Genomic DNA, 14,689 nt, shown 5'->3' on the forward strand with positions numbered 1-14,689 from the left:
TTCATCTGTCAGCCAAGCAGTGAAAGCCCATGCTGGGAGGAATCCCTCCTGAGTCATAGTGTGATGTTTCCCTCAGCCGATACGCAGAGCGCCCCGGTCATAAATTAGGAAAATCTAATTTCGACATAATTGCGGTTGCGATTGGCTTCCGGACAGTCAAATGGAGGGATTCCGCATTGGAGTTCAGCGATCGTGTCAATGTGCTTTTAATGAGGTTTAAATTAACTGCCCCCTCAGATCGTTATGTGAGATTATAAAATGGTCTTATTCCACTGTATCACAATCCAGTTTGACGTTCAGATGAGGAAAACTTTTTGGTTCTGGGCATTGGTGGATTAAGGACACATCATATTGTATTTCTACTTTTACTTAAAGGACAACTTTGTTTTTTTACAACCAAGGTTTATATTTTAGCTTGTAATTAAAGTAAATAAAAGATGAGTGTTATTTTTTTTTCATTTACTGCTTTCTATAGTTTTAGCAATTTTCGTTTTCATATTTAGCCACCGGACAGAATGCCCCCGCCCACTGTAAAAAAGGTCGCGAAAATTGCTAAAACTATAGAAAGCAGTAAATAAATAAAAAATCACACTCATCTTTTATTTACTTTAATTACAATCTAAAACATAAACCTTGGTTGTAAAAAAACAAAGTTGTCCTTTAAAGCCTCACTACTGTATGTAACTTTTAATGACATTTTGTCCAATCTGTATGGTAGAGTGTGTTAGTGTAACTTAAAGTTACAATATAACTTATACAATTGGGGTGGTTGTATTTTGTCTACCTGCTCTTCTATGGAGACATTTAGATCGTGTCAAAGGTCATGTCTCACCTAGACCTAGCACAATAGTAAACATTTCCGCACTTGCTGTAAAGTTCAGTTGTATGTAAAGTTAATTAAGCTTGCGTAAGTTAACGGTGTAAAATGTGTTTGTTGGAGAATCGCTTGTATCCCCAGGCCGGCCTGACTATAAACTGAACACGAAGAAGGACTTCTTGAATCCCTTGAATTTGATCAGTGCCATGGCATTTAGGAATCATAATTTCACTTTTCAATTTGACGCGAGGAGCTGGGTAGCTGTGAGGCGACAGCGCTACCGACTGCGCCACCTTGCCCCGCATATATATATTTTTTAACCACAAAAGATTTCCTCACATGCCCTGTACCTCTTACTGTGATCCCATTACTGGCTTGGAACCGGCGCACATTCTGTCACACCCACTGTCCTCCTCGACAGCTGGTAGTTTCCAAAACACACATGCAAACGCACGCACGAACGCACGCGCACACACGCACACACACACACACACACACACACACACACACACACACACACACACACACACACACACACACACACACACACACACACACACACACACGCACACAGTAGCTATTGATGTGCTACCATGGTGATAGCTCTAAACAGGAGTAAAGAGCGGGTGATGTTGCAACCGTTCTGTAATCGCCGAGGGTCCTGGTTCAAAGATGGATGTCCTCCTGACATCTGGCTTAGACTACGGGATCTAATTCATCACGGTATCTTTGACTGGGTTATAGGGAATATATGTTCCCCCTCCTCCCCTAAAGCGCACTGGTGGAAGGTAACCAAGTACAGCATGTACACAAGTTCTGCACTTTTAAGTACAATTTCTACTTGGAAATAACAATGTAAGAACGTTGTAAATCCACTGCACCCTGGCTCTCTCTATCTGTCTCTGTTCAATGGACAGCGGTTAACAGTCGTCAATATCCATAGAGCTCCGACAGGAGGGCGCATGGGACATAACTGAGAATGAGCGAGTGATTATTAAGCTGATATGTCTTGGAAATAAACGAGGAGGCATTGCTGGAGGAAGGCAGTGTTGGAAAGTAAACTAAGTACATTTAGTCAGGTACTGCACTGCACAAGTACAATTTTTAGGTATTTGTACTTTACTTCAGTATTTCCAATTTCCAATACTTTTACTTCTACTCAACTGCATCTCGGATCCAAATGTTGTACTTTTACTCCACTACAATTATTTGAAAACTTTAGTTACTTACTTTGCAGATATAAATGATTATATTATAAAACATACATTAACCACTTTAATTATACATGGGCCATTTGAAAATAGCCGATCTACAAGCTTTTTTTCTATACTTTTACTTTTGGTACTTTAAGTATATTTTGATGCCAATACTTTTGTACTTCAACATTTTGAACACAGGCCTTTTACTTGTAACAATATATCCGAAACACAATAGAGGCTTAAGCAAGACGGATGAAACTTTTGAGCTCAAACCGGAGCTTTGCACACAGATAACGTCTAAACAGTGAAATGGAGGCGGATACACCGCTGACACATGTTGCGCCCTGCGTTTAGACCGTGTGCCATAATGTCTAAATAGGGCCCATTATGTCATATTCCCGAGGTGCCCCTGAATCTACATCCTTTCTTTGAATCAGAAGCATGTGCGTATACGTGCACACAAGTAGCCCTCGCAAAGGCAAAGGCCAAACTTAGACACGCACGCACGCACGCACACACACACACACACACACACACACACACGCGCGCACACGCACGCGCACGCGCACACGCACACGCACACGCACACGCACACGCACACACACACACACACACACACACACACACGCACACACGCACACACACACACACACACACACAGTGTAATAACAGAGGTGTTGGTAGAAGAGGAACAGTGGTGTTCTTAAATGATCGACAGGCTGCTGGGGGTCATTTCCTGGTTTTGGGCCCGCCCACCCGGTTACATCGTGAAGGCTCAAGCAGTGGAAGTAAAGTAACTATAAGAACATGTACTCAACTGAAACAACAACATCAGTCACCAGTACCAAGAACCAAGGATGAGGCAAGTTGTGAGCTTGTAGATCAGCTATTTTAGGGATAGTTGGACACATTTGGAACAATTGGTGCCCGTCCCTTGGAAATAGCAGAAATTACTAGACTGAAAAGCGAAGTGAGAAAAAAATCCACTGAAAGGAGCGAATCAGTCTGGATTCCTGGCAAATACTTTTACTCAAGACAGGTTTTTTTTTTTAAATAATATAAGTTCTTCTTCCACCACTGCACTCAAGTCAATAAATATGGTTTGGTCTAAATTGTTTATTTATTTAGAAATTGCTCATTTTTGAAAATGTATTAGGGGTGCCAGGTTAAAATTCCCTCTCTCCATCTTCTTTTACTGTCTTTGTTGACTGAATACATCTGTCTGTCTGTCTGTCTGTCTGTCTGTCTGTCTCTATTTACCCCCCTCTCTCTCAGTCTCTTTCTGGCCCTGCCGCCTCCATCTCATTCTGTGTGCTTTGAGTGCATCCCCGTTCTGGTTCTGAACGTCACTCAAGGACGTCACCCGATGACATGGAACGCAGCCCGACTCTCTCGCTGCGTCGTCACGCCGCCTCGCCAGGCCTCCCCTCCTCCTCCACCTCCTTTTCCTATTGGACGGCAGGCAGCTGAGCGACGCACACTCCTGGAATGCCGACACGGCCAATTAGAAAGCAGATCACTGTAGCGCGGGAAAGTTCATCGGAGAGGAACATCAAACAAAACGGTAGAATGGACGAAACATTTGAGACTTAATGAAACATTACGACATTTTTTTGTTTTTGTTTTACTTACGTAAAAGTGCCTGGCCGAATTGTAGAAATACTCAAGTTACAATAAAAGGCCTATATTCCAATTTTTCAAAATGGTCCCACATCGTCGTTTTCAAAATTATTCAATAAAACAGCCAATCTCGAAGCTCACAATGTGTCAAATCACAACTCCTTGTGAGCTTGTAGATTGGCTATTTGAGAATGGCCAAAGCATAATTATGGAGCTTAATTGTGTTTTATAATAATAGTCTAAATCTGCAGTATGTAACATTTTGCAACATTTTCAAAACTTTGTAGTGGAGTAAATAGTACAATATTTACCTTTAGAGATGTAGTAGAGTGGAAGCATAAAGTATTGAAAAATGGAAAAACTCAAGTAAAGTAAACATAACAAACAAAAAGTCTCAGGTACACAGTACTTGAGTAAATGTACTTGGTTGTTTTCCACACGGTCGTAGAGGAGCATCAAACCGAACGGTAGAAGGATGAACCATTTGAAAGGTAATGAAACATCGTGCCACAGCATGGAGGCGCTTATGGAAGCGTAGTGGAGCATGTTGGAATGTGAACACACATGGAGGGTGTCCGAGTGACTGAGAGAGTCCACATCCACTACCTGCTAGCACTGCTATCATCTTATTATAACAGTAGTGTAAAGCAGTGGTTCTCAAACTTTTTCATGTCAAGGACCTCCAAATTGACAGTTATTAGCCCGCGGACCCCCATTTGAAAAGATAAGCCAGGGACCCCCATAAGAGAAGGTTTTTACGGCTCTAGCCGTTAACAAATTAATTTCAAGGACCCCCAGTTTGACATGCACTAGGCTACGGACCCCCATGTAATGGCATTTCTATCCCTGGGACCCCAATTTATATTGTAAAATCAATGTTAATTTAACTCTGAGAGTGTACAAATGGAACCAAATGGACCTGTTAGGTCCTGTTAGGTCACACTCTCAGAGTTACAAACATAAGGGTCCATTTGGTTCCTATCCATCATTTAGCTGGGGACCCCCTGGAACCCCCTCAAGTACCCCTAGGGGTCCCCGGACCCCACTTTGAGAACCTATAGTGTAAAGTAACACACTAATTTATTCATGTTTGGTGATTTTACCCCTTTCTCCACAATAGGCTCTATGCATAGCAACCATTTTTGGATAGGAATTGGGCCACTTCCTTACTTCCTTCATAGCACAGGTGTTACCAATGATACTAATGAAGGCTCTGTTCCATTCTGGTCAAACAGAGTCAGGGTGTTGATATTGTGCATGTTGGCTCACTGAAAACCCTACTACACCAGTGGGTCTCAAAGTGTGGTCCAGGGACCCTAGCGGTTCCTTGAGGGGGGTTCTAAATGTCCCCTTAAAAGGTGTGTAACTCTGAGAGGTTGGTTCCATTTGTACACTCTCAGAGTTATGGGGTCCTTGAAATGAAAAGGTTTGAAAACCACTGGGCTACATAAAATGGATTAGGGCCTTCATTAGTATCATTGGTAAAAACCTGTGAAGGAAGGAAGAGGCCCAATTTCTTTCCAATATGGCTCCTGTCGAACCACAGGCCAATTGTGTTAGTAGACGCTTGACAAAGCCAGATGCACCACAGTGAATTCAAACCCACAACCTCTGCAGTGGTGGGCAGGCAGTAAAAGTAAAAGTTGCTCTTCCACACTGACTAATGGTTCTGTTTTATAACCCTGAAGGTGGAGAACAGATGCACACTGGTAAACAGAAGCCCATATTTTTCCTGCGTATAAAAGGAAACAAAAAATGACCTAGTTTTTTCCTAACGCCTGGGAAGTTAATGCCCCTCTTTCAATATATGACCAATCGAAATGTAATAATCCATTTATAGACTTGGATAGTCATGTTGGTTAATGTGTCATATGCGTATATTCCAGATACTAGAAGTTCGGGCCGCTGTGCGGCCCTCACATCTAGCGTCCGCGCGACGTCGCACTGTGTAGGTGTGTACATGTAGTGTGCAAGGAAGTAGTAGTGTTGAGTAATGTGATTGAGGCAAGAGAAGTATTGGGTATGAATGTAGGCGGGTTGTTGTTGATTGAAATGAGATTGCATTGTTTGTTAGATAGCATGGTTTATTGGCATGGTGTGATGTCGGACAGTGTTGGTGGCAACATGTAAATGTGAGAAAGGCAAAATAGCAGTGAAATGAAATGACATCCAGAATAACATTAACAGTGAAGCATTAATCAGGAGCAGGTGTACAGTATGTTGCATTGGGGGGAGAATACAAACAAAGGCAATGGCAATTATGTTGAAGAATGAAGGTCATTTGTCACTATGCAATCAGGGAGTAGCAGCACATGCAAAGTGTTTGAATGAGCATGTTTGGATTAATAAAAGAGTTCGGGATAAACAACGTTGTCAGTAATTCCCTCATCATTGTTCACAATGAAAACTTTGACGGCGCTGGCTCTCTTTCCCCTGGAGAAGGCTGTGTAGAGTTGGCCATGAGCGAACACAGGTTGAGGCAAGTAGATGCCAACTCGTTCGTTCTCTTGCCCCTGCCCCTTATTGATGGTAACAGAGAAAGCTAAGCGGATAGGGAACTGTCGTCTGATGAAGGTGAAGGGAAGCTCCTCATCTCTGTCATAGTGAGGTATCCTTGGGAGGAAGATTTTTTCACCCCTGTTTGTGCCAGCTGCAATCTCACACTCAATGATTTTGTCCATCATCTGCAGTACCACCATTCTGGTGCCATTCTTGAGAGTGCGGTCGGGACCTGCTTGCAGGTTTCTCAGCAGCATGACTGGGGCTCCTACTTTCAACTTGAGGTTATGATCAGGCATTCCAGAGGGTGTCAGTGAATTGAGGAATTCCACAGGCATGGAGTACTTGTGGTCGTCCTCCAGAATTGTGTCGGCTGAAAAGTAGACTCTCTGTTCTGTAGGGAAGTCTGCCAGGCATATGTTGTTGATTTCTCTAATGTCATTATTCAGAGGAGTGTATACAGTGCCATTGAGAAGGTTGTCTTTGTTGACACATCCAGTTTGCAAGTCAGGAAAGGTGAATGAAATGAGAGTTTGGAGATCGTGAACCAAGTGGTGGGGTTGAATGCGGACCTGCCATTCTGTGTCCTCCTCGTGTGGGAGTGTTCCTTCCCCTAATGCAAGGAGATAGTGGGAGAAGTCCTTCTCTGCTGCGTGTGTTCTCTTCTCATGTTGAGGTTTAGCTTGTGGTGTTTCATGTGAGGATAGAGTGTTGACATCTGGATGCATGCTGAAACTATCTGGGGCCTGCCTGCTCTTTTGATAACGGGGAGGGTTTGCCTTGGGTCTCCACCCAGGAGGACAGTTTTGCCACCCCAAGGCTGCTGTGAGTGCATGAGATCCCTCAGTGTTCTTTAACACGTGGACGTGTGTGGCATTGGTAGCGTCGCTGAGGACACTGGCATTGGCCAGGGCATCCAGGTCCTTTATAGTGATGGCTGTGCCCCTGTCATTATGGTGATGTCAGATAGTGTCAGACATCTCCATATATGGAGCTGCCTATATCAGTTATGCCCAAATATGGGACCGTGATGGCTGTGCCCCTGTCATTATGGTGATGTCAGATAGTGTCAGACATCTCCATATATGGAGCTGCCTATATCAGTTATGCCCAAATATGTGGGTTCTCTGATGTCAGACCAAAATAAGCACCCGGAAGTGAATTTCGCGCTGGGGAAGAGATTTGCATAGTATTGGGGCATAATGCGTTTCATATTTATTGTACACCATGGAAGTAGAGTAACGGTATGGGAAGCAGCCGGTTCAGAGGCAGAATATTGAGGAATTTTGGGGTAAAATGTGGAGTTAGTTGGGCCATGTGTGTGCGTTTACAGCAAAAAGTGGTTGCGTTTCAGTGTGTTACTAACGCGCTAGTCCCAACACTGGTAATGTGTAATGCAGACATAGGAGCAAGCTCAAGCAGTAAAGTTAGCTTGTAAATATGTTATTTTTGCTGTTTGTGAAAAGACATGAACACTTTAAAATGAATGTAAATGTTGGATCATTTTGACATGCCCAGAATAGGGAGGTTTTTCTTTTGGCTAAATAATACCTACATTGGATCCATTGGAACAAAAGGCTCTTTTTTTTTTTTTTTTTTTACATATCTCTGCTGTCCGGCAGCAACCAGCTAACTCCAAAATGTAAATTTTTCAGGAAATGACAAAAACAAAAAAAAGGTGGAGTTAGGAGGTTTTGTTCATCATTGATTAGAACAGCTGAATGGACCTCCAAGCTCACAATGAGGTTGGAGGTCAAAAGGGGGTGGAGCCTGGATTTAGCTAAACCAGCTAACTCCACCCCCTTTGGTGGACTTAGCTGGTTTAGCAGAAAGGTTGAGGTTCCAATGGAGTTAGATGGTTTTGTCAGAAGCACTTTTTAGTACTTTTCATTGGTTCAATAATGTTTTAATCAACACACAGACGTAAAGGGCGTTCAATGGCCCGGATTTATGGAAAAAAATGCAAAAGCGGAAAAATGGAGTTAGCTGGTTCCTGCCGGACAGCAAAAAAAAAAAAAGGATCCTGAAAAGTAAAAACTCAAACAGTTTTGGACATACAAGGTTTCCACCTGACAGTGATGACATGGCTCATTATTGTTGCTGTTGCGTGTCTTCATGCTGAACTTCATGCTGTGTGTGTGTGTGTGTGTGTGTGTGTGTGTGTGTGTGTGTGTGTGTGTGTGCGCGCGCGCGTGTGTGTGCGTGTGTGTGTGTGCTGGGATTTCATGCTGCATAGAGGACTTGATGAGCCTCATCTGTGTTTACTTTCTCCATGCTTGGACTGTGTGTGGGCCAGCCACCCATAGAGATATAGCTCATTAAGCTACTGTCAGCAGTGTGTGTGCATGTGTGTGTGTGTGTGTGTGTGTGTGTGTGCGTGCGTGTGCGTGCGTGCTTGCGTGCGTGCGTGCGTGTGTGTGTGAGAGTGTGTTAAGTTTGTCTGTTTAGTAGCTTCAGTGTTTTCATCATGTAGCCTATAAGAATGCATTCTTGAATAACATCACTAGGACTACTTATGGGCTTCAACATTTCTCTTTATTGAAAGCAGTGTTTAACAAGTTACATTGATTGTAGTCTCGCAAGCCAGACTGTTGTCTCCCAGAATGTTCAAACGCTTCCGTCATACAGTCCAGAGCATGGAAGCTCTGAAAATGATAAAGCGGATAAAGCCTTCTCCCCGCTTCCGTTTTGTCTTTACATTCGTGGACATTTCTAATTATATAAATCTATATCATCTAAGCATATATAGCTTGCTGGTTAGCAGAAATGGAAACTCAAAAATAAAATCTAAATATATTTTAAAATATATTATGAACGGAAATGACGAACAGATGCCAGCCTCCTGTCTCGGCGTCCGGGATGTGTAGTTCCAGACTCTATATAGCATTCAGAGATTGTGGAATAGTTGTCTGGCTACGCAAGACTACATTGATTGTGACCTGTCTCTCTCCTCTGCAGAACTGGCAGTGCTCTCTGCGTTAGACCTGGAACTGCCGAGACCTGGAACTGCCGAGACCCAGTCAGCCATTACCACGTTAACACTGTAGAGGAGGAGGGGGGTTTGTCCATTTTCAAAAGCAATCTTATGTTAATGGTCTTTTGAATGAATTTGCACCCAAAATGCGTTTCACTTCGTTTTGTCCTGCACTGTACCTCTGCCATGTGACGGTTAGCTTTTTTATAAAATTTTCCCTCTTTTTTTAAAATATAAAATATAAAATATATATATATATATTATATATATATAATAAGAAATACCAAAGACTGCATTCCTGGATGTTTTCCCCATGTTTTTGAAGCCTTGACTCCATCATTCAAGTTTCAAGAAAGTTGGAAAGATAGAGAAAAAAAACATTGTTAATATGAGCAATGTGAAATGTATATGGTACATGATATATACATAATGTGCGTGTTTGTTTTGTGTGAGATACGTTTGATTATGTGAGATATGTTTCAGCCTTCAGCTTCCTTGTTTCTATTCAACTAACAGGTTTGCTTACATGTATTCTCATGTGCACATTCAGATTTCCACTCACGCTAAAGGTTTTGCCACACACTGCGCATTTAAAGGGTTTTTCTCCCGTGTGACTCCTCATGTGTTGTGTCAGATATCCCTTGGTAGTCCAGCCTTTACCACAAACTGTACAATAAAAAGGCCTCTCCCCTGTGTGAGTCCTCATGTGTTTTTTCATATCACCCATATGATAAAAGTCTTTGCGACACACTGTACAACTGAAGGGTTTTTCCCCGGTATGTATTCTCATATGCATCTTCACGCTTCCATTTCGAGTGAAACCTTTGCCGCACACTACGCAACTAAAGGGTTTCTTGCCTGCGTGAATCATCATGTGTTTTCTCAGATCATCGACGTGATAATAACCTTTCTCACAAACTGTACAGCTAAAGGGTTTATTTGCTGAGCAATTTCTGAAGGATTGAGGTTTATCGGATGAGTTCAGGCCCTGGGACGTATTGCTAATCAAAGGCGATCTTAGTCCTGACACGTTTTCCGTCCTGTGTGATGTCATTGTGTTTAAGGCCGACCGGTCTTCCCTGGTCTCCTCCCACTCATCGCTGTCTTCAGTGTCAGATAGAGAACAGTGTGAAGAAAGGAGCTGGACATCGCTAGTTGGCTGCGACGTTCCACACTCCTTTACATCAACTTGTGTTTTCATGTGTTTGGTCGAGGTGCTGTCTTTAGCATCAACTTCACTTTTCACTGACAGTAAAGTCAGCGTTGACCCATCAGCCTCCTCTGGGCCTTGAATTAAGTCCTCCTGTTCCTCTTTTATCCGTGGAGGCTCTGGTTCCTCCTGGATCTGACTAGGGCCCCTCTTCTGCTGTTCAAGGGAAACCTCCTCTTTACAGACAGGGGTCTGTAGGAAGTCTAGACGAAAATGAGAGTCAACCATTAAATGTAATCTCTATTCAGGAAAGCGGTTCCACGTTATTGTTGTTTTGGTCAAACTTTTGATTTATAGATTCATATTTAAATAGTTCATAAATGTCACATTTATATATCATATTTCTCCTTTATCAAAGGACCTTAGCAGTTAGTTTAGTTATCAGCTTGGTCAATAAAAAAGTGATAACTGAAGTTATCACTTTTTTTATTGACCAAGATGATACAATCTGAAGTCAACTTAAACCCTATACACTTAGTTGAGCGGAGTCCCGCAGGTGTCTATACTTGGCCCCCTCAACATTAAACATTAAACATGCCTGGTAGCTCAGCCAGTTAGTGCACTTACCTTTATTATTATTTACATTATTTATATTATGCCAATAAAACCGGGAAAGCATCTGTCATTTTAGAGTTGGCTGTATATAGCAACATCATTCTTAAACACTTAGGATTTAGAACAGTGGTTTAGAACAGTAGTACTCAGTAATTCAGATATACAAGATCACAACATTTTTGAAAAATTCAATTTTACACAAATCTTCTCTTCTGGGGGTCCCTGGCACGAAAAAAATAGATTTGGGGTCCGCGCCCTAATATATATCAATTTGGGGGTCCTTGGCGCGAGAAAGTTTAGGAACTACTGATTTAGACGGCATTTTGTAGAATCTGCCTCAGGTCTTAATGGGTTTAACGCATTGAGACCTGGGACGCATCTGTGTCACTTTAGATTTCTTTGGCTATTCAAAAATAGCAGATCTACAAGCTCGTAACGCGGCACCGAGTGCCGCGCTACAGGCTTGTAGATCTGCTATTTTTGAAAAATCTTGGAAAAAAAATGTTTTCGAATTTTTTCTCAAAAAACTGTTAGGATTTAGATTTTCTTTAAGTATCGCCTCGGGTCTTAATGGGTTTAATACAACAATAGTCTTCTGTTGTTACTGGTTGAGGGAGCTTACCTTGGAGCGCAGGCATATTATGGTGGTCAGCCTCATCATGCCAGCTGTCCTCACCAGCTCTAAACCACGGTGCAGCAGTCTGCGCCGATGCTAAGAGAAGGACGTTGTTGGTAAAAAAAAAAAAGAAGCCTGCGTTTCAATGGATCCAATGTAGTTATTATTTAGTCACAAGCTCTTGTTAATGTTTTCATTGGTTCAATATTTATAAAATCCACATACAGACCTAAACACTTTCTGACTTTCAAATTGTTTAAAAAATTGCGAAAATAGCAGATCTACAAGATCTCAACTCATCTGCATGCAAGCAGTTTTGAGCTTGTAGATCGACACGTTTTACTACTTTTACTTGACTTTCTTATATGACAAAGTAGGGCATTAAAGGTAGGATAAGTGATATTTTTGCTCGTAACAAAAAGGTTTTTGTTAAAAGATTTAAAATATATAGTCTGATAGTAATCATTGCTATAGATTGTTTGTTCAGTAACAGGGGTCTCCTCATCTCTCCAGCTCTTGATTACACAGAAGGAAAAAAAAAAGGTAGGTGACAACATTTCAGCTATTAACAGCTTCTTTTGTGTTCCAGTTCCAATTGTGTCTGCTCATCTTCGAGTCATCACTTCCAATGTCATTTGTTCTCTATCCTGATTGGATACAATTTGTATCCCAACCTGAAAATGCATTTTCAGTTTAATATAGAGCTGGAGGGACAAGGAAACAACTGTTACTGAAAAAAAGTAACAGGGGTTACTATCACGATATAGAGCTATTTAGCACTTATTTGAACCAACGAAAATCACTTACCCTACCTTTAATTTACGAACAAATTATAATAAAACGTTGAAATAAGGAGATACAAGATTTCTGCCCGACATCAACGTTATGTAAAGTGTCTAGTTTTTGTAATGCTCTGCCCCCGCTGCTGTTTCAAAGAGCTTACTTTGAGTTGTGTGCAGGGTGGTGTTGACGACCTCCAGCTGGCTGCCCTGGTCTCTTCTCGGCACTGAGGAGCTCTGTGGATGTCCTGAAATAATGCACAGTTGTTAGTCCTGGGAACTGCTACGGCTCTCAAAGCTTCACCAGTTTATGTTCAACCAGTGAAATGTAAAGTCGAACACCAACATTTTAACAAAGTCCAAACCAGAGTTTGCTACCAAATCAGTGTTAATATGGTCGACGAAAACTGTGACAAAAAATGTTCGTCGACTACCTTTTTCCTCTGAAAAAATAAAAATAAAAACAAAGCTATGTTGACAAAGAATATCTCATTTATTGACAATTTCGTCAGCAGTTAAAAACTAGACTAAAATGTCAGGGAGGGACTAGTGGAGAAGAGATCCAACAGAACTAAGACAAATCATTTTACGCTTAGTTGTGCGTGGGTGTTCCGAAGATAGCTGATCTACAAGTGAGCTTGTAGATCGGCTAGTTTTTCGGCACACAACTACATCTGAAGGAATACAAGAACACTCAAAAAACATGCTCGCCCCGGTCAAATCCGGCACCAGGTATTCCTAAGCGTAACCTCAGTAAAACTATGCCTAAACCTAAGCTTATTCCTAAATGTGACCTCAGTAAAACTATGCCTAACCGTGAAATTATTCCTAACCTTAACCTCAGTAAAAAAACTTAGCCTGGCGTAGCTAGACTATATCACTGCGTGGATATGAGTCTGGTGCTTCCATGAGGATGTTTTGTTTCCCAAGGGGCGGGATCAAAACAATGTCCCTCGACGCAATTGGTTAGACCTACAACCAACTACCAATTACAGTCGCCCATATTCGAATACTGGGCCATGATTGGTGCCCCACGTCTTCTGGAACAGGAAATGGATTCTCTATGGAGTGGTGCCAGACCCAAATCGCAGAGTGCAATTTTTTTTTGCACTCGCAGATTCGTCTGGTCCCAGGCAAAAAAAAAATGTCACCCCAGGTCCGGTGCTTTGTCCTGGGGACCACCAGGAGGTTGGCGTCACCTGACCTGAGGGAAGGGGAGGGGCCGTGGTGGTGGAGGAGGGCCACTCAGAGAGGTAGCTGGTGAGGAGTATTTTGAAATCTGTCCTGTATTAATAGGGCTTGAGTGGTTAATCAGACTTATTGATTTAGTAGTAGAACAAAGAGGCAATTGGATTGCCATGGATTAGTATGGCAGAATTGAGAATTAGTCATGCAGAATTTCAGGATTCAAAAAATCCCACGAATGAATTACGCCTTAGGCCACGGGTCTTCAATTAACCACTTAAACCCTAGGATCCATATTCTGAGAGAAAATAGCAGATCAACAAGCTCACAACGCGTTGCAACGCGTTGTGAGCTTGTTGATCTGCTATTTTATTATTATTTAGAGGGAAAAAAGCAAATACATAGAGCCTTGAGGGACTCCGCTCAACCATATGGGGGTTTTAAGTGGTTAACCTTCTGAGGGGGACACAGACAAAAATAGCAGATCTACAAGCTCAGTAAAGGGCACATTAAGTATGTATCCTTGGCCTGAAACACACGTAAAGACCCCTGTGTTAGGCATTTGATACTACACAGTCAGGGTCAAAGGCCTGATCCAAACAGTATTTAAATCTGCTTGACACTTAAGGCTGCAATCCAGAACTTTCATGTCCTACCCGGGATTTGAACCCAGGTCCCCTCACTAAAAATATTAAAGGCATTGTAGGGAGTTCAGACATAATCAAAGAAAAAAACTGTTGTCAAACACCGCCCCTCCAGCAGTTCTTTTCCCCGACCACCAGGGGGGGACGCAGGGGGGACTTTTTAAATGAGTCATGCCCAAAATAGGTTGCCTTATGCGGATACAATTCGCGGAAATGCCCGACCCTACGGTTCTCTGAATTTATATTTTTAAATAGGCTCTTTCATGATAAATTGACCACATATATGAAGCTAAACAACTAAATTCTATCCAAACGATTTTTTAAAAGTAAATTATGTGCCTCAAAAAAGAAGTTTGAGAGCGTTTAAAAACCGAAAGTAAAAAGTTGATACGGGCACGGACGCGCACGGACACGCACATGCGTGCGTTAATTTACGACCCGGACATAAACAACATGAACATAAACAGAAGGGAAAATACGGATTTCAGACAGAGGACTGTGTTTCAATGAAGGAAAACACCCCAGCATCATTATATAGTGGCTGATAGAGGGGAGAAAATGCAAAAAATATATATATACATATTTTTTAAA

General features: G+C 42.1%; 1 protein-coding gene across 2 annotated transcripts in view; it reads right to left on the minus strand.

The window, feature by feature from the left end:
• The window catches only part of LOC311062367 (uncharacterized protein), a 166,551-nt gene that overhangs the window by 139,308 nt on the left and 12,554 nt on the right, over positions 1–14,689 (minus strand). Inside the window, exons 2-4 of one of the 2 annotated variants that reach the window (XM_084081359.1) lie at positions 12,434–12,517; positions 11,497–11,586; positions 9,421–10,522 (exon numbers count right to left, since the gene is read on the minus strand). The exons of the other annotated variant lie outside the window; for it this stretch is intronic. Of the exons in view, the coding sequence (XP_083937485.1) occupies positions 9,615–10,522; positions 11,497–11,586; positions 12,434–12,517 (1,082 nt within the window). The 3' untranslated portion in view covers positions 9,421–9,614. Of the gene's footprint in view, positions 1–9,420; positions 10,523–11,496; positions 11,587–12,433; positions 12,518–14,689 lie in introns of those variants that run through there. 2 annotated transcript variants of the gene reach the window in all.

This window comes from Gymnoscopelus microlampas (genome assembly GCF_963454915.1).
Source record: "Gymnoscopelus microlampas genome assembly, chromosome: 15".
In the NCBI taxonomy this organism is placed as follows: Eukaryota; Metazoa; Chordata; class Actinopteri; order Myctophiformes; family Myctophidae; genus Gymnoscopelus; species Gymnoscopelus microlampas.